Below are 23088 nucleotides of genomic sequence, written 5' to 3' on the forward strand. Positions count from 1 at the left end.
ACCAGTTGCTCTCAGCTACATCATAAAAATCAAAATAAAATCAGAACCAGCAACACTGAACATGGCAGAGATTTAAAGCTGAAATGGAACAGCCTTTGAATGCTCCAAAAGAAATTTGTTTTGAGTAAGTTAACAGCCTTTGAAATATCAAATACTGAGCAGCACATTTTCAACTTTTTTCCCCTCTCTGCTATTCAAAGTGCATAGCTAAGGAAGAAGAGAAGAATGGAAAGGAACTCAAGCCTGACTGCTGTTCACACTTTAAGTTATGTTATGTACACAGAGTTTTGCTGTGAACTGACTTGGAACAGAGCTTGTGCGAAATTTTCTTACTAAACTCACATTTTTCATTCAACAAAATGCAGAGTTACTTGGAAGGTATCCCATGTCCAGATGCCATTCCTAGTCAGTGATCTTCCCTCCCACCCCAATCTCATGAGAGCCTAGCGATTAGGAAACTCATCTGGGGTAGATATCCAAGTGCCCAGCCTAGCTGTTTCACAGCAACGAGAAGACCTAACCACCAAGTATCTCCCCTTTCAAGTGCTCCTGTTGGAGCTGTTATGTCTTGTAACAGGCAATGTACCACAAAACAGGAAAAAAGTGGTAGGCTTGGTCACCTCCCTAGGGTTATGGAAGGCGCCAAACATGACAAGTCACCTCCCTTAAGCCAGTATCCTGACCACGGACTCTTCTACAGTTTTGTGCTCCCTCCATCCTACTCAGCTGCAAGAGTTTGATACAAAAGGTCAGCATATTCAGAACAGTGAGGTAGAGACCTCAAGTTGCAGGTAGCAGTCTTGCTGGCTTTACAAGCTAGAGTCCAAAGTCAAAGGGAATTCAGTAACACTTAAACCACTTCAGTGTCCTTGAAAAATCCCCATAAGTGCTTATCCTTACGTGTCTTTCTACACTTCACAACTGTGCCTGAGTGCCTTATATAGGTTCTATAAATGAGGGGGAGAGAGAAGCACCTCACGGGCACTGTAGAGAAGACAGCAAACAGATTCTCCGAGGAAACCTGTACAGTGTTTACTGACAATAAAGCATCACCACATGGCATTTTCTCAAAGTGGTAGGTGTCTGAGATTCTGGGAATGACATTCCTGGGAGTTCTTCCCATGTCTTCTCCTTTAAACAGTATTAGAAAACTCCATACGTAAGATTTTATGTTAAAATACTGGTATGGCACATTCACTTCTCAAATTTTATGTCACAATCACAGGATTATTCTGCCTCTTAAGTATTTACTATGAAAAAATAGTTAATGGCAGAATGAGATAATATGCCCCAAAGAAAATCCACCTCACTCAAAAGCCTCCTTAAATTTATTACTGACTGGAGATGAAAAAAAACAAAACAAAAAAAACACACAAAAAACCCCACACCAAACATATAAGCTGAAACTTAAGTTACCAGAACCAACAGCACGTGTCCCTACCTGTCTTAACAGACACATGATCTTTAGCTGTGACTGCACATTACTATTCCAACAATGACAGATCTGGTTTAAGTTTGTATATCCTTTACTTTTGAGGTTTGGACTCCTGTTGTGGGCTACTATTCTTCAGTTGTGCTGACTCTAGTGTTTACCTAGCTGTATCCTTGGTAGGATTCTGTTAATATTATTAAAAAAAATAAAATCAAACAAATAATAAAAAAACCCCAACCAAACCCAACCACAACAACTTTGTTGTTTTTTGGGGGTTTTTGTTTGTTTTTTGTGTTTGTTTTTTTTTTATATATTTTTCAAAACACCCCAAACAGGTTATCTTAACAGATCTTCTTTAAACTACACAGTACAAACACTTGAATTGTGCAACAAAGAGAAAGCAACTTCTGTTTTGTTTGGGTTTTTTGTTGTTTTTTGTTTGTTTTTAAAGTGGACTGTTAAGTGTGAATTGCAATGTAACCTCCCAACACCACAAGGTAAGCCAGTTGTTTCCAGAAATTACTATGCAAATGCTGACTCTGGTTATGGTGAGAAGAGTGCTTCACCTGATGAATATACATGCAATGACACTGAAGATGTAGAGGGAAGAGACAAAATATCATTGAAACCCATGATGATACTAAGGAAGAGCTAGGGCAGAGTAAAAGTAGAGAACAGAGATGCAGCGTGTTATCATGAAATTACAAGACAAATGTTCTTGTCTACCAGGACATTGCTTCTCAGTTGTTTGGTGATGGCTGCCTACTTCCTCAGCAATTTCTGGGGAGGAAGATAGCCTGAACAATGCTTACCAATCCTCCCACATTGTTGCACAAACAAAAAAGAAATAGTCAGAGGCAGCTGGCTCCATCTCAAAGATATCTAAAAGGAAAGTTGGGGTGGATAGAACATCATCACAGTGGGAAGACTCATAACCACTTTGAATCAAAACAAAAAAAGATGCTGTACACCACTACTCTTCTTACCAAATGATATAAGAGGGGAAAATGAAGAAGAGTGGTCCATCATAAGGTAAAAGACTTCCAGAATAGGGGAGGCAGGTCAGTGTCACGTCACAAACCACACAAATGCTTTTGGTGGGAGATAAGTGACTACATCCTGACAGCAAATACACATGCAATCAGACACACTGCATGGCTTACTTCATGCTATCAGGCGTCAAATACATCTAACCCCAGCAGTCACAAAGGGCAGGATAAGACTTGAAATGGGTACTCTAGACTGGAAATAGGTCACAGATAAGTATCTATGCAGTTTAGCAATGGATGAATTCCCTGGAAATCACTGAATTGAAATTGGATGTTTCTGAAAGATATTCAGTAGTTAGCCTACAGTTATTGGCTCTGAACTGGAATTACCAAGAGCGATCTAACAGCCTTTGTTGCAGAGGTAGTTGGATGAAGAGTGGTCAAAATAGTCCATTCTTGCCTTAAAATCTACTACATGGTCCCTGTGGTCCTCCTCACCTCTGGCCACATAAACAGTGTCAGAGGAAAAATACATTTCACATTGTAGAAAAAAAAGCATAAATCCACTCAAGATATTGCGAGGCCCTATGAAAAAAACCACAAAATTGAGAAGAACATGTAATGCACTTGAGGAATGAGGAAGGATTTGGCACTACCTCACATTCAGAGGAGGTAAGAGATGGAGAAAGTGGGAGAGGGGAAGAAAACCAAAATCCTTCCTGTGATATGGCAAATCCTCAGATTACTAGACATGGGAGCAGGGAAGAGTTTAGGCAGAAGCTGACAGAACAGCCCTTCCACCCCCTCAAAAGTCTAATTGTCCATGAGGATACTCAGCTTCAGTTTACATTTGTTATCAGGTCAGCTTTATATGCAGCCTAACAATAAAAGACATGCAGGAGACGGGGAGGAGGGCAGACTGAATGCATTCTAATTTATCACTTAAAGCAGGGACAGACTAATTCATGCACTATTCCTACCCTCATTCACACAGGTAAGAAAGAGGAAAAGGGAGGAAAAACTCCTGGGGGGGGTGGGGGAGGGAGCGCCTTTTTATTTTGCTAAAGGACCGCAGGGAAGGGCCCCTGATGCAGAGGCCCTGCTCTTACAAATGCTTCCCTTTCCTTACACGGTTCCTTTAATACGAGTAAAAATTCCAAATTCCTCATTTGTTTAGCCTGAAATCCCTTGCACATTTCCCACAAACTACTTCCTTTTCTCTCTTTTTAGCTGGACTCCCTCTCTTTTTAATGAAGAGAAGTTCAGAGAGTTTTTCCCATGAATAGATGGCGGGCACCTGGGAGTTATGAATTTTAAAGTGATCATTTTCTTTCAGCCCCGCCGGACAATGGGGATCTCCTTTTGACTCACTTTCACAGCTTTGAGAGGCTCTCAGATCAGCCACATTCCAATCAGACTGGAGTCAGATCAGAGCCAGGCTGGACTGCATCAAGGTCTCTCGCACAGAAAGACGAGGAGCAGATGGCCAACACTGAGCTCTCCTCCCCTTTTCAGAGTGCAATGGAAGGCAATGTGGGAAAGCGTTCCCCCAGCATTGCCTATTGATTTCTGAATAGGACCACCACATGCCACCAGCCTGTAGGTATGAACCTCTGTTAACAGATGGTGAGATCATTATGAGCAATTAATTCCTTTAATGTATCAGTGGGAACATGCTGGAAAGGGTGATGCAAGCACAGAGTGAATAGTGAACTTCTCATTCCTCGGGGAGAGCTGCAGCTACATCACTGAAGGATGGGAACAGTCTTTCAAGAGACTCTGTATGTACTGAGAACCAGAGTTAGCCATTTGGTCCACAGAAACAAGGCATGGTTTTTATTAACTAATCATCCCTCCCTCGTTGATATGTGATTAACAACAGATTTCTTTCTAGGTCATTTTTGGAGAGACAAACAATTCAAAACAATGGGAAAAAAATCCCAAACTATCAACATGACAGGAACACAGGGAATTCGGTCCTAAAGATGATGAGGGAATATTGCTACCAAACTTTTGGTTACATAAAATTTAATTTAGACTGACTATAAATTAATAAGGAAACAGACTATTTTGAACACAACTATGTGTATATATGAGAGGAATTCATAATAGTTCTTAGCACTGAAAATAGAAGCATACAAAATAAGCCCTTAGCAGACTTGTCAGAGTTACTACCAAAGGATCTTACACAGAAGTTATAGATGCTACTATTTAAATATACATATCATATTGAAATGCAGAGAAATCCACAGAAAAATACTGCATATTTACTGCTATTCATTGTGATCTGGGTAAATTAAAATTCACTGTGCTAATAACAACTGTACAAGGAGGACATTCCCGCATCATCTGCTTTACATGCATTTATATGACAGGCTTTGTTGTGTTGGTGTGTTTTTTTTTTTTTTTTTTTTTTTTTTTTTCTTTTAGAGACATAAGGAAAAACTGAAAGCACAATATAGATGGCTAGTTAGCTCTTGGTCTTAAAGATGACAGCAGAATGTGAACAGGAAATACAGGCAACTATTCACCTATTCATATTTAAATGACACTTTTTGCTTGTAATTAAGACACTCAAGTCGTGTCTCTGTTCATGAAATTTACATAACCATACAATAGCTTGCCTAAGTGAACAGCAAATGGTAGTTAACCTTGAAGTGTATTATCTTAATTGAATAAATCTGGCTATAGTTCAATAAATTTAAACAGAAAGATATCTTTAAACTACTAAAATAATTTTTAAAAACACATTTGCTTTTACATGTTAAGATGGCTCACTTTTTCTTCTAGATTTTTATTTCTGCTGCAACATTCGTCCTTTAAAAAAAAGGAAATCATTGCAGAACACCAAAGACATTGATACATGTTTGCTGTTTTCTCCTTATTGTTTGCAGTTTGAGTCAGTGTCACATTCTGGAAAGCCTTGATAAGAATATCAGAATATTGAATCAAAATGTATAACTTGCCTGTTTGAGATAGTCCCTTACCTACTTTCTCTGTCCTTACTGGACTTGTGTTTTTCCCCTCACTCACCATGTACCAGCTGAGTATCCCATCACACAGTGAGAAACCTAGGTGGGAGAATATAGATTTTTGCATAGGTTAAATAGGAAAGCCACATTCCACCACTCTCCCATTTAAATCAGATTTACATGGGGTGTAAATCCCCTCAGAATAGAGCCATTCACAAAGGGCTCAGAATGTTCCCCTCACAACACTGATTACATTAAATCAGTAACAATCATGTTTCTTGGATTATATAGTTACAGCAAGAGAAACTGTGCAGCATATTTATATTTGTGTGAAATAAGTTAATGAGAAGCCACCTGTGCCTCATATCAGTTTACAAGAAAAAACAGAGGAACACAGGTGTTTGAGCAGTATAGCTATGTATTTTTATATGAATTTGCAAACACTAAAAATGAACATATTGTTACTGAATTCAGCCACATACACACTTTGAAGGACAATATTTTGGATTTTGTTTGGGCTGTCTTCATCTTAAAAAAATACAAAAGGCTAGTTTCTTGGCCATCAGCAAGAGCTATAATTTGGGCTTTTCTCCTTCTCACAATGTTCACCATTGTACCTTATGCAACATAGATTGTACATGCTCAGTTCTAACCCACATTGCTGGCGAGAAGCATTCACACTGTGAATTACCATTTTTCCCAGCATCTAGCGCTACTCAAAAGACAGCACAATAATACACTAGAAGTGCCTTTGTCTGTTAAAACATTGTTCTTCATTACTACGTGAAAAGCAAATTGTCTTTCTATAGAGGAAGAGTGGCACACAGTAGCTCTGGGAGCAGGGAGAAGGAATTTGTATTACTAGCTGACCACCTCATAGATACACATGCCAGTTTCTTCCTCAGTAGCAGACACATTGATGTTTCGGATAACATTTTGGCTGTACCTTTTTTAATTATTAGTTGTATTAGAATAACTCCAAAGGGATCATTTGCTTTTGCCCTTAAGGAGAACATCCAAGCTCTCCCATAAATAGTTTTTGTTTTTTTGCCTGGGGTTTGGAGGGGAAGGGTGTACATTAACAAAAAGTGCTTAATGTCTTGACTTGATGCACCACATCTAAAATGAAAGCAAATCAGAAAACCTCATCCTTTCATTGGGATCAATTCAGAAAGTACATCAAATGATGAATTATGCAAATTCAAGAACATCATTTATTTTTGCAATACAGCTGAACAACTGTACTCCAAACTGATGTGTTCTAATAAGGATTTTGCAAAATGTATTACTGTGGTCTTGAAGTCAGGCAAGTTATGGGACAAATATGCTTCAAAGGCTACTCTCAATTCCCTTATGTTTTCTTTTTCCTTTAAAAGAAAAATTAGTATGTACAAAAAAAGATTCTGGTCAACAAATCTAAAAACAAATACTTAAAGGTCTAGAGAAGGATGCAGCCTAATACAACAGTTCCAGATGTTGATGGATTGCGAGAGGAATGGGCATCAGAAAGTGGACAGGTTCACATGTTGTCCCTAAACAGCATTGCTTTCTGCTGCCGTCAGACACAGAACACTGGATTCGACAGACCATTGATAAGAGCCATGGACATTTCCTATATTCTTACGTTCTCCATGGGAAGAAGTTTCTTCCTTTTGGGAACAATCTACAAACCACATAGATCATTCCTGGTCCACATAGGAGCTGTGAAATCTCATGTCATCTACTTGGGAACTTAAAATGTGTGATTGACTCTTTACTCTGGCCTCCTGGTCACAGTGCTCCAGCGCTTCCACCTACACCTGCTCTGCAGAGCATCCTTCCGCAGTTCAGGGACAGGGATTATAAGGAAGGGCTGAGGCCCAGACCACCTTGGCTCCTCTCCATCAAGGGACCTCAAATTCCACAATCTTTGTATGGGATAAAGAAACCTGGCCAGCAATTCAACAATTACTCATTCTAGGATAAGAATCTACTGGCTTCCTTTCTCTCTCTCTCTCCAAAAATGCAGGTAATAAAATCTACTCATTTTGCTCCTGACAAAGATTATAATTGTAGTTTGCAACCAAGACAGCTGAAATCATTAGTCCTCCCCTAGCAAACTGAAGTGACTCTGCCTGTCTTGGCACAGCCAAATGTATTTAGTCTAGATAAATCATATTTTAGAGGCTTATGAATTCTAGTTAATTGAGCAATTCTACACACTCATTGGGCTGGTTTGCCAGCACAAGCAGAACAGTACTTCATAACACTCAAGCAGAGGCTGAGTAGGAGAACCTCCACTGAGCATGTGCCCACAGAACCTGCATTCCTCTACCTTCCAGGATGGATTTGGATCTGATTTTTAGGGTTTGAGATTTTTTTTCCAACTGTTGATAGCTTACAGTTCAGTACTTACCTATATGGACAGCTTTCCAAAATTAACACGTATATAAGAGCTCCCCATAAAGTCACAACAACACATGCTGAACTTCAGACCACTCAAGGTAGGAAGTTCTTTCCCATACATTTCTCATACTAAAAGTAATTGGACCACTTATGAGTCTTATTTATTTCTAGGGAAGCAAAAAAGTATATCTTGGATCTCTCAAAAATTAATGATTTCCAAAGGGTTTTAATTACCTTCCTTAATAGACAGTTTCTGTTCTCTATTAATATGTAGGCTCTTTTTAATTATCATGTCTTTAATAGCACTTTTCCATTACATGGGCACAGACATGACATACAATTAGAAATATGAATTACTTTCATTTAAGGGAAGTGAATCAGTTTGAATCTGAAAACAGAGAACATTCTGGCGGTGGCAGTTTTGCAGATGGGGAGACACTACAGCAAGCTCCAGGATGTATGAGCACTTGATTCTGGAGACAAACCGCCTCCATTGCCAAGAGCTAAGCTCTGGTCATGGCACAATGCTATGCCACTGCACCAAAAACTGACACAGAACCAATATGCCCGCTCACAATTTAACTCCTTTTAGAAGTGCTGGACACTATCTGGCACAACAGAGAAAATGCAAACCGAGTTTTGTTGCAATCACACCAGCCCCAATCTGCTGTTTGATTAGAGTAACTGACATAGATTGCACACAGGTCCTTCCAGGAGAATACTGCATTACTGCTTCCACCAATAATTTTAAATGGAAAATAAATAGGAGAGTGAAGTCATGCTTCAAGTTCATATTACTTAGTTGTTAAAAAAAAAAAGTTTGCAAGAGTGGATTGCTAGTCTAACCAGAACATACCAAGCTATACTGTTCAACTTGAACAGTCACATATAAATCAAGTCATAACAGCATTCAGCACCAAAATCTTTGGCAACAGATTGGTCTGTTGCTTGCATACCACACACATTAAGTACTTGCAAACACTCTAAGTTTTTGTTCATTTTTAACAGCATGTAAATATCTTGTCTAACATAATATGGGTGTTTGCAGCTTAATCTCTTCTCCAGGATCAGCTGAAACACACCAATCAAACTATAGGAAAGAAGAAACTAAGATCTGGGACATTCAGCGTTCAGGAATATTTGCACAGGTATTCTCAGTATGACCATTTCAGAGTTCAGAGTTGGACTGGTGACACAGAATTTTTGTTTAATCTTATCTGTCATAAATACAGAGGTCAAAGTGGAAGAGCAGCCCTTCATATCAGGGCTACACAGCTAAGATTCACTTAGGAAAACCTTAGTAAATTCTCCCTACTTACATATTGACTAAAAAGCACTACCAATGCTAAAAGGGCATACATGCAAGCTCTGAAAACTTAAGCATTGAATTACTGTTCAAGAGGCACAGAGAGTATAGAACAGGCATATGTGCAAGAGCAAAAACCTCCAAATAACAAAGTTCTCAAAAAAACACAAGCAAAAGCCAAACCATCCATATCTAAGTGAGATTAAGAGGTGGGGCTTCTGGGGAGAAAGGACAGTTTGTTTGTTTTTTTAAATTCTGAAAGTTTGCTTGGTCAGGACACTGACAAACCTAACTCCTTAAATTAGCTCCTATTACCAACATGAATATCTATGGACACAAACCTGGTTGAGGTCTCCCTAGTCAAAAATGCAAATGCTTCCACACAGGAATGCAGGTAATTTGTAAGCTTCCCTATGTCTTACTACGTTCCAGTCTCCAGACAGGTATGACTTCTGGGTTCAGATTCTCTTTGTCCGATAACAATTCCCAAGGAAACAGGGCTTCAGGACTCCATCATTAGACCAGTTTTACCCAAGTGATAAAATTCCAGCCTTTCTATCAGTAAAGTGGATTCACAGCCTGGTTAGCAACCCATTTTGCAAAACCAGTTTAGTCACTTCCTTCAGCGCATGCATTGACCTGTAAGCATATTTTTAGGCGGAGGGTCTTGATAGCTATCCACTCAATCCCAGCAATTTTTTTTAACCACGTGCTAGTCATTTAACTGGCTATTTCCAACTCCCAGAAAGCATTCCTGCAAAGCAGCTGGGGTTTTCTCATGCTACCGGAATAGGTCCTTCAACACAGAAATAACAACTCCCAGGTAGACAGGGAGAAAAGGAAACCAAAAGCCAAATCACAACATGCGGCAACCTGCCACCATGGCCTCAAACAGAGTAGCAGTAGCAATTCCAAGATAATTTTTTTCTCTCCAAGCCTGTCCTGCCTGGATGGCAAACAGCATGCAAATTTTGTCTTACCTTTCTCACAGAAGCAGCACCCTGCAAGCAGTGCACCTGAACATGCTTTCTTCACTACTTGCTTTCAGGGCACCTAAAGATCTTAATTTAATTTTTATCATGCATCACTGTGCATATATATTGTGGAGCTCTTATTCTCCAGTCTCTTTGATGCTGCCTCTCTGTGAATTTGTGTTTGAAGGTACCAATTCTTTCAATTGGAAAGCTACCCTGTTTGCGAAAATTCAAAAATATACAAGCATGTTTCTCAAAGAGACCCATTAAGGTTCCTGTTAGACCCAATGAAAGCATTAGTGATGAAAATGTATTTGAAGTTTAAGATGACTTCAGGGACCTCAAAAAAAAAAAGCCAACACAGAAAGCATGCATCTGCACGTCTTTCTAGTCTGCAGTTGCCATTGCTGATACTGAGTCACGTTAGAAACACAGATAGCTACAAGAATAGCTATGCTATGCTGGCAAAGTGCCCTGTGAGCTCATTGCCCAGGTTTCATCAGGGCATTATCTATCATTCTCTGAAAGACAATAAAAATTTGGAGTTGCTTAGTAGCATCTTCCCTGACTTGCATGAAGAGATGCCAAGCAACTACTGATGATAAAAGGTATACTCTTACAGAAGTTAAATCATAGCAGAAGTTTAAAACCAGGCTCTAATTACCTGAGCCTGTTGCAATTTTTGTTGTTTGGTAAGTCTTGAAGAAATCATAGCCTCACTTAAACCAACAGATGTTTTAATAGCAACTTCAGGGTCCAAAATTTCACCTTTAAGATATGGCTGGGTTTTTAAAGAAAGCTACAGAACACGGTTCCTAAAAGACCACAGGGCATTTAAAGTCACAGATGTATAACTGACAAGTCCTTGCAACAGAGTCTGCCCATTGTCACACTACTTTTATGCCTCAAGCCCAATACAGGTGCAGTACAAAAGGTATAAACCACATTATTATGTGAGGATTAACCTAATAGCTTTGATATTAATAGGAGTTTGACCCTGCTGGAAAGCAATAGGTTTGATGAAAGTAGTCTTCATCAGAGCTCTTCAATAATGTGTTGGTCATCTGCCAACTGTTCATCAGAAGGAAGTCAGTCTCATCCAATTCTACTTCAGCAAAGGTATGGATGGTTAAAATAAAGAAGGGAGATTTTGTCTGACCTCTTCCAGTTGTCACCACTCGTGCACCTTGTTTCCTGTTATAGCAAAAGAAAATGTTGCAGAGAAACATCTCTCTGCAAATGCCTATTACACATTCCCATAATTTCAACCCAGCCCGCATTGAATCAGCCTGCCAAGAACCCCACAAGACAGTCTTCCTTTGTCACGTGGATAAGGTTCAAAGTAAGGAAGCAAGAAAGCTAGGTGCAAGCCTGGAAAAATGCTTCTTGACTGAGTGAGGAGGCATGTGAATCTGAACTGCTGACACAATAGTCTGATCCTCTACAGAGTAAGATTTTCACAGCATGGATAAGGATTCAAGACTCTGCTGGGGTTTTTTTTCCTTTCCTCCTCCCCCCCCCCCCCCCCCCCCCCGCATCCTTAAATTTCTAAGCACCCACCATCTCTGTAGGTATACTGGTAGTCCTGATTTCTAAATTCAGTGCAGACTGTCAAAAAAGACATGCCATATGCTCTGTAAGGGTCATGTAATTCTCTACCCCCGAAATAAAATTTTCCAACTGAAAGTGCCAGATAGCAAAGGATTCTTTATCTTCATTGGCCACATGAGTACCTTTTGCACATCTGAATTTGTCTAGTGTCAGCTGTTAGCTACTTGCTTGTTATGTTTCACACCATAATTCCATAATCCATTTAATCTGTCATTGCTCAGTGCTGCTGATTAAAGGGGCCAGTCCCATCTTCCTCCTCCATATTATAGCCATTCATTCCCACTATCTCCATTGCATCAGTACTATTGTTTGTGTGAGGAACCAAACCAAAGAACTGAGTAAGCTGAAAACCAAATATTTTTTTGGTTTCTGCAGGTTAGGAAATTCATCTGGCAACAAACTATCTCAGTTTCACCCAGGAAGCACAAAAAACAGAGCTGGCACAAGGGAGGGGCAGAAACAAGCAACTAGATGACAGTGGGAATGCCCTTTTCAGCAGTCACGTTAAATTATGCCAGATAAAGCAGATCAAGGAACTACAGTACTAATCTGCTAAATTAATCAGTGTAACACCTCACTTAGGGAAGGATGTAGAGGATTCTCTGTTAATAGAAGACTAAGTCAAGACTACATCTCCAAAACCATATCCTTAGCTTCTTCCAAAGATACAAGCTAACTGAAGAAACACCTGGGTAAAACACTATAGTTTCCATTATACTGCAGTGATAGGATTCTAATGATCTCTTCTGCCTTTAAAATCTATGCAATTTATGTGAGAATAGCCTTACCCTTCTTCAAATACACTAGCATATTAGAAATTTATCAACCTCCTAACAAACGATCTACATTTCTTAAGAAAGAATTTGCACCTTTTATCTGTTGGTTTAACCCCTGCCATGAATACCTTGAGAACAGTTGTTAGCCCTCTGCATTTACTGGCAGCCAATCCTCTTCCTTCCGTGGGGGGGGCGGGGGGGGAGGAAAAAAAGATTACCTACAATTATAACATTGTTCTTAACTGTTCCCAGTGCATACAATATCCTAACTGAAGCCACAAGTCCATTTTTTCCCCACTTCAGAACATGATGAACTTTTCATTAAATCAAAAGACTCCCTCAATACATGATGGATGGGGTCTGCATAAACATTGATAAGACCTCCACACTTGTACACCCAGTCTGATGGTGAAAGCAGGTGTGTGGGCTACTTTATTCCAATACCACAGATCTTCAGTCAAAAAAGGTGCCTAAATGTCTTTGGAATCTAAGGTTTTCTATACTGAACTTCACACTTCTTCCTGTACTGTTTTACTAAGATTCTAAAATATACTATTATGAAAAGCTGATTAAAAGGACAAGGTTTACAGACATCTTGCCACTGAGGAGGAAAAAAAAAATAAAATCAAGAACAATGAAGAGATGTTTTACAGGTTTTCACTGCCTCTAGCTGGCCTTGAAGCCAATGTTTTTGCAGGCATAGGGTGCCAGGGTATCTGCCATTATTTTGCTCACTTTGCCACCAAGACAGATTCTCACAGTTGAGCCCACAGAGAAAGAGCCACGGAGTGTGCTTCCAGCTCATGGGCTCAGCACTGAGGAATATGCAACAAGGTGCAGTGCTGTTGATCTCATCTGCTAAGCTCATGGCTGGATGATCAAACAGACCTTTGATCCAGCTGCTTTTGGCACTTCAAGTTTGAAAGCAGGATAAAGGCTGCAGAGCTACTCCCACAGCTCAGGAGCCATTATCTAGTCGTGTTTCAGAACTCCTGTGACTTCTGCTCTGGTGCAGCCTCCCAGTCTGACATCCCTTGGCAGCCATGGTCCCTCTCTCAAGAGGTGGCCTGAAGTGCCACTGAGGAACTGGCACAATGGTGACATTATGAGCAGCCTGTTCTTAGCTGGGCTAACTAGCCGGAGTACACCACGGTATTAATGCAGCCCTATTTCTTGCAATGCACAAGCTCTTTTTTCTGAAGTTAGCTCAGACCTTTGCACACCACCACATTATCCTGTGGTGACATACAACAAAAATTCAGGGAAAACAAATTTTTAGCACTCTCTCTCATACACCCTCCCTTTCAGCAGGTAGACCACAGGCACGGTTGCTACACAAGAAGATTCAGGTTCCTAAATTCCAAAGAATTCACAGCCAATGTTTAGCACACATCATCACAAGCATTGGTTCTTAATGTCTCATTTCAAAGGTCTTAAATGTTAAATTCTGCTATAAATCATCCCCTCTGGCAAACTTCAAACATCAGCAGACTCCTCAAAAGCATCTAGTTAGGTTATGGGCAGAGCAGAAAGGTTCATTCAAACCACAGAGGCCTATAGGAAAAGGAGAATTTAAAAAAAAAAAAAGGGAAAAATATAACACAGCACACCAAAAAACAACCAACCAAACCCTTTCATTGATTAGCTTTGCCACCTGCGCATAAATCCTAAGGAGTTCAGCAGGAATACCTAGTAGTTCCTCACAAAACATTCGGGATTGTAGTTCCAATTTGAAAGTTCATGATGCCAATGCCATTTGGAGGCTGCGTTTAAGTTATTCAGCTCATTTATTTTTTGACGCTGCAACCATTAATGTGCCACTCACCTCTAAAAACCCTTAAAGAATCTGACCGGGAGAAGATATCTGCTGCTTTATTACATATCTTAAGAAACATGTGGGGTGGTCCTGTGAGGCATGAGGAAATCTGCAAAAACAACATGGAGTTTCTTCCCCATTGTGCAACTTCCCTCTAGAACTCAGCCCTCCAACCAACTATTTTCTCTTGCACACATACAAACACCTTCCAAACTCTCCGAGAAATGCAAGTCCAATCTTTGAGTTTCTGAAAAGTCAGTAAGAGCAGAGCAGACCTGGTATTTCCCTTCTTGACTCTGTAAAGTAAAATAACTAACCCTGAGAATTTCAATGTTTCTAACAAAAGTGGAACTCCCACTTTCTACAGCCGCAGAGTTCTACCACCCCTCTCCCCATGATGGTGAATCAGGACTTCAGTGAACAGCATCACAGCCAGAAGACCATTGGGTCATTTCTCTTGTCTTGGACATCCTCTTCTTTTCCAGATCCTGCTTTCTCAAGTTGTAATACCATCAAGAAGTATTCTTTTTTGTTTGTTTGTTTTTGGTTGGTTGGTTTTTTTTTGTTTGGGTGTTTTGGTGTTTGGTTGTGGTTTTGTTTGGTTTTTTTGTTTGTTGTTTTTTTTTTTTTTTTTTTTTTTTGGGGGGGGGGGGGGGTGGTTTTTTGTTTTTAAATAGAGAAACAAGCCCTGGAGAAATTCCAACAGTTTTGCTAAGGCAGTTGTTGCTGTAAGTACATTTTAGAGTACACAGATATCATTTATGACCACTCATGAATTAGAGGCCTATGAAACTAAATGATACATTCTCTTTTCTCAAACTAACTCATCTGAGGCTGGTGGGACAAAACAGCAAGGTATGCAAATATTTCATATTAAGCATATATATGCATGTATTTTAATATGTAAGTCTGTGCATTACATGATTAATTCTAGGGGTCTAAGTCTTCTCCAGTTATGAAAGTGTAAGACAGTTTAACAGGTCTCCCTGACATTACAGTCACATATTACTTCAAAACACTGAATACAACGCATTGCTTTGAATCAGGACAGTTGACTGAAGATACACAAATAGCAACACACACCAAAACATACTCAAGTCTTGCAGTGCTCACACACTATTATATGTACAAAGGAAAGATTGTAGACTGGCTTTTCTGTAGAGAAAAAGGAGCTTCAAAAGCTGCACTTGGCAAAAGCAACCTTGTGGATTGCGTTTGCAGGGCTTCTCATATTTGTTGATGTTTGATCAGTGTGCATTTTATTTTTTAGCTCCAATAGTCTGGATGGATAATTTGTTTTCAAACCACTGAGCTGAGTTAAACTCTGCTCTAATTATGCTCCTCCCCCAAGGAATCAATGCAGTCCTTTAAAATTAATCTTTTATCATGTCTGATTAATCATAAGGCAAATCCTGCTATTTACAAAAGATCAAGCAGAACTCAAAGTTCTGTTTGAGACTGTAGCAAGTGCTTGTTCTTTCCAAGAGCATCCCAGCAAACAGGGCAGATGGAGAGCACAAGAGCTCTTGCACATCAACCAGGGCATAAATCCTCCCAATGCAAGTTACTTAAACTCAGTAAACTTAATTTTAGGATCAGAATTTACATACATTGTGCCTACTTGTAGATTACAATGTTGCTCTGCTCATACAGGGCAGTTTTCTCTGCAGTATATCGTGCTAGTTCTAAGTGTACAGAGACTTCTAAATCTTAATACCTCACATAATTTTTTTAAACATTTAGGAAAAAACTCTAAGTATTACATAAAATGCAGAGACTTTACCTCAAAAGACTAATTTGATCAGGCATGCTACACAGAGGATACTATGCAATCTATTTGCAGTATCTCTAACTCATAGCTGCAAGCATATGATCCCCTCCCAACACAAAGGCAAAGATCTGGAAACTAAAAATAGAAGTCCACTCTAGAAGAAAGGGTTATATATACAGCCTTTTTTTTCCACCTTGATTCTGGGTTTTATCCAAAAGAGAAAGATCAGTCCCTCATTTCTTATTTATTACGATCCTGCAGGAACAAGATCCCCTGTGGCATGTGGGTATACACTCCAAGCACAAAGAGGAAATAGTCCAGAGAATTTCATTCATCTCAGTATCTTTAGCTGTCTAAAAGTCAGGCATCTAATCTAAACTAGACATCTAGGCTGCCTCAACGGAGAGAGAAGCATCTCCAGACAGTGATTCATCTCACCCTAAAAATAATATTTCAGTTAGGGGGAGGGGGACCTGCACAGGTACCTGAGGAGTATGATCACTCTCCCCTGACCAGAAAAGGGGCCTTCCTGATGAGCATTCACAGACTTTTAAACAGCTGAAGTCACAGAATTGCCATGTCTCCAGGTGTCTCTACATCACAGCACAAGATATTTGCATCCAAGCAAGCTTAAAACTAGGTAGCGGAGGGGCTGACACCAACCGCCCTATGGCAATAGAACACCACACACAGGCACTATAAAACCAGCCCCAAGAGCTCATACTGTCAGTCCATGTGGTGCTCTACCAATAGCTGGATTGCTGCTTCTTTGTAAGATAGTTTAGGACTGTTGCCTAGGCCACCATCACCACTGCCACGTCTAACAGAGAGGTTACAAAACCTTGTTCACAGAGCTTTATAAAGCAGCAGAGCTCTGTGGTTGTTCAATTATTTGGCTTTCCCTCTGCAGAAGAGCACGAATACAATGGATCACTGCTGACCGATAAACAGGCTTCTCATCTGCCATTTGTGGGCTGGTCTTCAGGGGCATTAAGAACCTGGAACTGCCGGAGCAGCACTCTCAGGCATCCTCCGACCATCCGGTTGCAAAGGGACCTCCTGTTTAAGGTGCGCTCTTCTGGTAGGTTCCTTTTCCACACCACATTCAGTCACCTGTAGCCTGGACTGATCGTTTTTCCTCCAATGAACTCATTTCATATAAAGAACAGGAATTTTATTTCCTATCAGAGCGTGCAATTATGGCAACATTTTTGCTAAATGGGTAAGCAAATACTTCTTTGTAGGAGACAAAAGAGATTATCTCCAAATATCACCTTCCCATCCTGAAACCCTATTACTAAAACTGCTGTTAAGATCTGTAATTAGCAAATGCCTGTATCTGCTGAGGGACTGGTTGCACAAACTGTCACAAATACAGACAGCAAACAGGAGTGTTCTTAAGGACGTTTAAATAAATCTGTGAGCATGGGGTAAACTTGACCTCTCAGAAGAAAAGCAATGGAAAATAAAGCTTTACACCACAGGTCACAGTTCAAAATCGGCACAGCTCAATAGCAACTGGAAGCTGTTGCCAAACTGAAGCTTTCATTTTCACCTACAGAAGCATGCTGATTCCACAGTGTAGAATTAGTCTTTTACAACAGCATCTGACAGCTGCTTGATAGTTCAGCCTCTTAAAAACAATCTAAACACCAAGAATCTCCATCATCTAAGAGGACTTGATGCAACAAAGACTCTGACATGCCCCCAGGAGGGGTACAGTGGGGTTGAGATAGATCAGTGGTGAAAATGGAACTTTCAGCAGCTTGTGCTGCTGCTGTTGCTGAAAACTTTGTCTTTCAGCTCTATGAAGGTGACATGTTTCACAAGCACAGTGTTCAGATTTAACAAAATATGGAACAAGAAACAAAAAAAAAAAAAAAAGAAATTTTGAACATGTAGATAAGGTTTCCAAGGGATCCTTGAAGATCAAAGGCAGAAATCAGCTGGACCAGTTGTGCAGCACACTTAGTACAGGCTTCAAAGCTCAAAAAGCCAGAAGTTGCACAACTGGAAGTTAAATTTGATTTATTCAGCAGCATTGGACTGGGAGGGGCACAGCAGCTTCTCAGTGTTTCACAATGGGGACTCTTTTTTATTCATCCTGCCTAATTACATACTGACACTGGAAAATTACATTACGAGGGCAGTAACTTCTCTAAATAATTGTCACTCAAAGACATTCTGCAATGCTTTGTGATGTCTTCCAAAGCAGGCTATTCAAAAACTGGAAACAGAGTTTCATGTCAGAACAATTGGTTCATATACAATTGTCTGAGGCATTTTGTTTTCTTCAGCTTTGTGTTACAAAAGCAGCTGCAACACCTGTTGGCCTAAGACATCTCATGTGTGTTTCATTTATCTTTTTGGATCAGCCACTGGAAACCTGGCCCCAACATTAAAACTGAGATTATGAAAACTGGCCAGAGTTAAGAGTGTTTGTGCTTGGCTTGGTTGGAGTTAACAGAATGTTTTCTTTCTCTAAGAAAATAGATGAAAGTTGCATTTGAGGTCTCAAACGCTTAGGTCTTATTTTGCAGTTTAACCCCTGAACAGAACTAATGCAGACTCAGTACACTGCTGGGAACATTGGGGACTGGGCTTCAAGAGCTGGCCACATGATTCTCATGATTCACTGGTCAGACAGGAGAAGAGCAGGAGGTTGGGTGGGTTCACGCATCTGAGAAAACATGGGATTGAGGAATGGACACAGGTAACCACCGAGGTCCCGAAGTCTATTAGCAGTATAGCAATTAAATGAATTAACTAAGAAGTTTCAAGCTTTACACGTTCAAGAGAGACTCTGACATAGCCAAATTTTCAAGGTTATCCATCATTAGATATTCTGATCTCTACTATGAATGGAGGAATGAACACAGAGTGATGACCTTGAAATCTCACCTGCATGTCTGTATACTCTGATTTTTCAAGATCAGCCCTTAATCTTGGAAAGCATCAGGCAAGAATCTAAAGAACAGAAGAGTCAACCACCCTCAATCTACCAAATCAATGAAAGAGATGTTCCACAGAATTAGATCTAATAGGCCTTGCCAGGCCTGGTTCTAGTTACAGTCACTTGCTCTAACATTTCTGTGGTAGCGAACAGCATGTTATCTAGACATGCACTAGTATATATAGCAACTACTCTGTCAAGGCTGCTTTGAAATGCGCTTTCAAAGGAAAGGAGAAGTAAAAATCCTGCACTTACTTTTGCTTGAAATACTATCCAAGATGTTATTCCGAGATGTTATTCCAGATTTGAAGGTGAAAAAAGTGTATCTGAAAAGTTGCGGACAAACATAAGCATGGTCATTTAAAAGCAAATAAACAAGCAGTTGCCTTTTTTTCTAGTGCTCATAATCTATTCAGTTATAGACTCCTCCAAAACAATACTGCACAAGTGAACACTGTTAACCTTGCTGACAGAGACAGCAGGATTTATTTGTGTCTATATATATAAATAAAGTTTGTGTATAGGCATGCACACACACACACTCTTTTAATAAGCCTCGACTTCTTTTAGAGTAAGATTTCCAGGTCCTAATTATTGCCTCAAATGTTAAAATAAGCATGCATGTAATGTTCTTACTCAAGTTGATATTCTCATTTTCCCCTCATGAAATCATCCTTTAAATAAAACCTTTTCATCACATTCTCCACAGCACACCTGTTCAATTCTCCTTGGTCTCCATGACACACAATGATGCTCCAGCAATACTTTGGGGATGATGTGACAATATATTGGCATAAGTCCTTGAAAGAAAAATAAATTGGGGTAAGTATGCTTTCTGTTTACTTGAATGGGAAGATTAGCTCTATACTAGATCTTCTGGATGTGCTGACTAATTGTGGTTTGCTCATCTGTGCAGATTTGCTAAGAAAGTTCCTAGTATGCACTGCATATTGGAATTGCTTAACACCAAACATCAACTGAGATTATTCCAGTATGTTGTTTGATCCCATATGATCTCATGCAGACTAAACTCCTAGCGATTTCAAATGGAAGTTTACCTCAATTGCACATTTCTGGCCAATGCTTGTGCTCAAGCACAATTGTAAAACATAGTAAAAATGAAGTTGCAAAGGACATAGGCTAAAGAGGAAGACAATTCTATCAACCTTTATTTCGTAACTTTTTTTTTTGCAAAAGATAAAAGTGGTCCCACAGATAAGAGAAAGAAAGACTAATCAAACCTGCAGACCAAAATATTTTACTTACCCACACCTTTTTGAAGATAGCTTACTGATAGTCATTTCAGTCATTGCCTTCTCCTTGTAATATTCCCTGGTTTAATTACTGAGAATAGAAAACTTCTGAGTACCCTGCACTAGGGGAATCACACCAAAATGCAGCTGCTTTATGGTCAGTTTTCCATTTCTATCATCTCTCTGAGCATCTGTGCACAATGTTTGTGATTACAAGTTGTAGCATTCATTCCCCAGCAGAAGAAACAATGCCAGAAATTCTGCTGTGTGTTTTGCTTGGCAAAAAAATAGAAGTCCCTCTGGAAAAAGAAGAGGGAAGGAGAATGGAAAGAAAAGAAGGTACCAAAGTCTGTTACATTTTTTGTCCTTGTTCAGAACAAATTTCCAAGTGCTAGCAGGTGAGAACAAGTCCTATACAGTCCTAACTTTAAGACAGAACAATAGGAGAATTTAACTGTGGCCATACACTGTGTTATGGCATAACTATAACAAGCTGACAGACAACATTTCTGGTTAATTTTATTTTTTTCCCCAATCTTCAAAATACTTGAACATTGGAGTAGAAATTAAAGAACATATGTTTTTCTATCAGACTTATAGTTTTGGAAAGATCTGAGGATTCATTTTAAATTTTTGTCAGAGAATTTCAAGCAAATAAAACATTTTTGGACCACAGTGCCTAGCAATGAAACTACCTAGCAACAGATAATGGAAAAAATATCTTTTTTTTTTTTAAATGAAAGCAAGACAGTGATCACGTAACAGTTACTTATGCTACTTTTCATATTAATTGGAAAGATCTTCCTGTAAAAACAGCCTGTAATTTCTTCTATTTTGTTAGAGTCCAAATTTTCAGAAGATTTTGTGGAAAGAAGATTTTCAGAGACGCTATACTTTCATTTGTGAGTTTACAAGTACCCTCTACTGTCTTCCTAAAGCCAATCACATTCCTTCAATTTAAAAATGCAGTAAGATCCCTATGGTGACAGGTGTAGCATACAGCAATAGAGCCGATCCTTCCTTTATGTAATACGAAAGAATTTCCAATAGAAATTAAAGCTCCCTGTGTACAGCTCTCTGATGAAGTACCCCACCAATGAACATATTTCTTCCAGCCAGCAACAATTTTAGATTACCTTATAGTGTATTATCTTTCTTAAAGGTTTCTGTTTGCTTGTTTTTATGCTGCCGTTCAAACACATGGCATCAATGGGACAACAGATTTCAAACCTGCACACCTTGGATAACCTAGTCTGTCCTCATAGGATCTTTACAGTAAAAAGTTAATTTGTTAAGAACGCTGTTCAATGGAGTCCACCTCTGCTGCTGTAGAAGGAGAGTAAAGCCACCAGGGAGTGTCAGGCCAGCATGGCCAGGCAGCAATCCCATGGGTATGAGGGTGCATAGGGAACCATGGTTGCCCTGAGTTGCACTTGGATTCAAAGGACCATTCACATAGGTTTAAAACAGGGCAACTGAAATGTCAGTGTAAAGACACAATTGACTTCTGGCCTCCCCACAGGAAAAGTCTGGCCAGCCTAAACAGTCCGAGGACTCCGTGTTTAGTCTTTTTAATTAGCTGTTTTTCCTCAGTACCCTTTTAATTATTTTTACATGGCACCCGCTAGGGAGGCTGCATGGAATTCGTTTTTCTTTAGGGAAGAGAGATCTTGGGGCCCCTGGCAGCATCCCCCTAGTTTGCTTTCTCTGAGACTGGTCTCTTTACTGGTAGAATCAGGCAAGACCATGGGAGTTAATAAGCAGTTGGCCAGATGGTGCCTGTCCAAAGGTGTTGGCTTTGTAGACAACTGGAACTTCTCTTTGGGAATAAATCAATGATACAGGAGACCCAGGCTGCATTTCAATCAAGCACAAGCAGACAGACTATTAGCAGAGATAATTACCTTTGCTCCCCCCTGCCCCTTCTTTCTCCTTTCCTCCTCCCCTCTGCTGGCATCTTCCCCAAAACCACTAGATGCAGACCTGGGAAACGAGAAACAAAGGATCCCCAGGGCTAAAAAGAACATTCTTCCAAACACTACAAGCAGAAAGCGAAGTGTTATTTATTCAGATGCTATCAGCACTTACACCCCCACCGCTGAGTTAATACCTATGTAATAATAAAATGGCATGCAACAATAAAAGCTTTTGATATCGTAACTTAAAGACAACTTAAAGGCATTCGCTATTGGTCTTGTGTTAACGAGGCCACTCTTGTGGCCTTGTGACCATTATCATAAGGCACTTGAAGTGCTGATGATGCAGCCTTGGACCATAGCAGCAACTATGTTACTACTGTCTCAACTAACTTCACGTTCATGTTCCAATACGGAAAATGTTTTGGTGCAGCTCAGGCCCAAAGGAGGGATCTGCTGACACATCCAAACATACAATGTCCCTGAGTGTTAACAGAAAAACATCTATATGGCTACAAAAGAACATTTCTGCCAACAGAGTATGAAGTAAATAGGATAAGTCTAAAGATTTTTTTCCTCAGAGAAAAAATGACAGTTAAGATAATAACTAGGAGTCTGTTTTCCTTTTTGACCACAGACATCACACTACCATGAACCAGTCACTTCTTCTATAGCCCCTGCTCTACCTCTCTAAAAAGGCATAATGCAGGTTATCTTAATGTGGTGTCTTTGGGCTACAGACCTTAAGGATCCTCAGGAGTTACAATAATTGGAGCTACCAAGAAACTCAATACTAGCGTGCTGATACAGAGTCAAAATAAGGACTTGCATGAACTTTTTTTACCCATTCCTTGAAACAATCTGGAACCATTTTGGTATTCCAGAAAGTTCCCTCTGCCTGTAAACACATGCCTTCTTTCAGAAGGCTCCCTTT

At 39.8% G+C, this 23088-nt stretch overlaps 1 protein-coding gene across 6 annotated transcripts in view; it reads right to left on the bottom strand.

The window, feature by feature from the left end:
• LOC148057514 (uncharacterized) overlaps positions 1–23088 on the bottom strand; it is a 167554-nt gene that overhangs the window by 133400 nt on the left and 11066 nt on the right. For 5 of the 6 annotated variants that reach the window (XM_087737404.1, XM_087737439.1, XM_087737408.1 and 2 more), the window contains 3 exons: positions 19700–19785; positions 19241–19311; positions 5409–5492 (listed from right to left, as the gene is read on the bottom strand). In XM_087737404.1, the coding sequence (XP_087593530.1) occupies positions 5409–5492; positions 19241–19311; positions 19700–19785 (241 nt within the window). The remainder of the gene's footprint in view (positions 1–5408; positions 5493–19240; positions 19312–19699; positions 19786–23088) is intronic. The other variant, XM_087737426.1, reaches the window with a different exon arrangement.

The sequence above is a fragment of the Nipponia nippon genome, unplaced genomic scaffold (genome assembly GCF_047370975.1).
Source record: "Nipponia nippon isolate SJK-2023a ecotype South Korea unplaced genomic scaffold, ASM4737097v1 scaffold_1, whole genome shotgun sequence".
NCBI classification, from domain to species: domain Eukaryota; kingdom Metazoa; phylum Chordata; class Aves; order Pelecaniformes; family Threskiornithidae; genus Nipponia; species Nipponia nippon.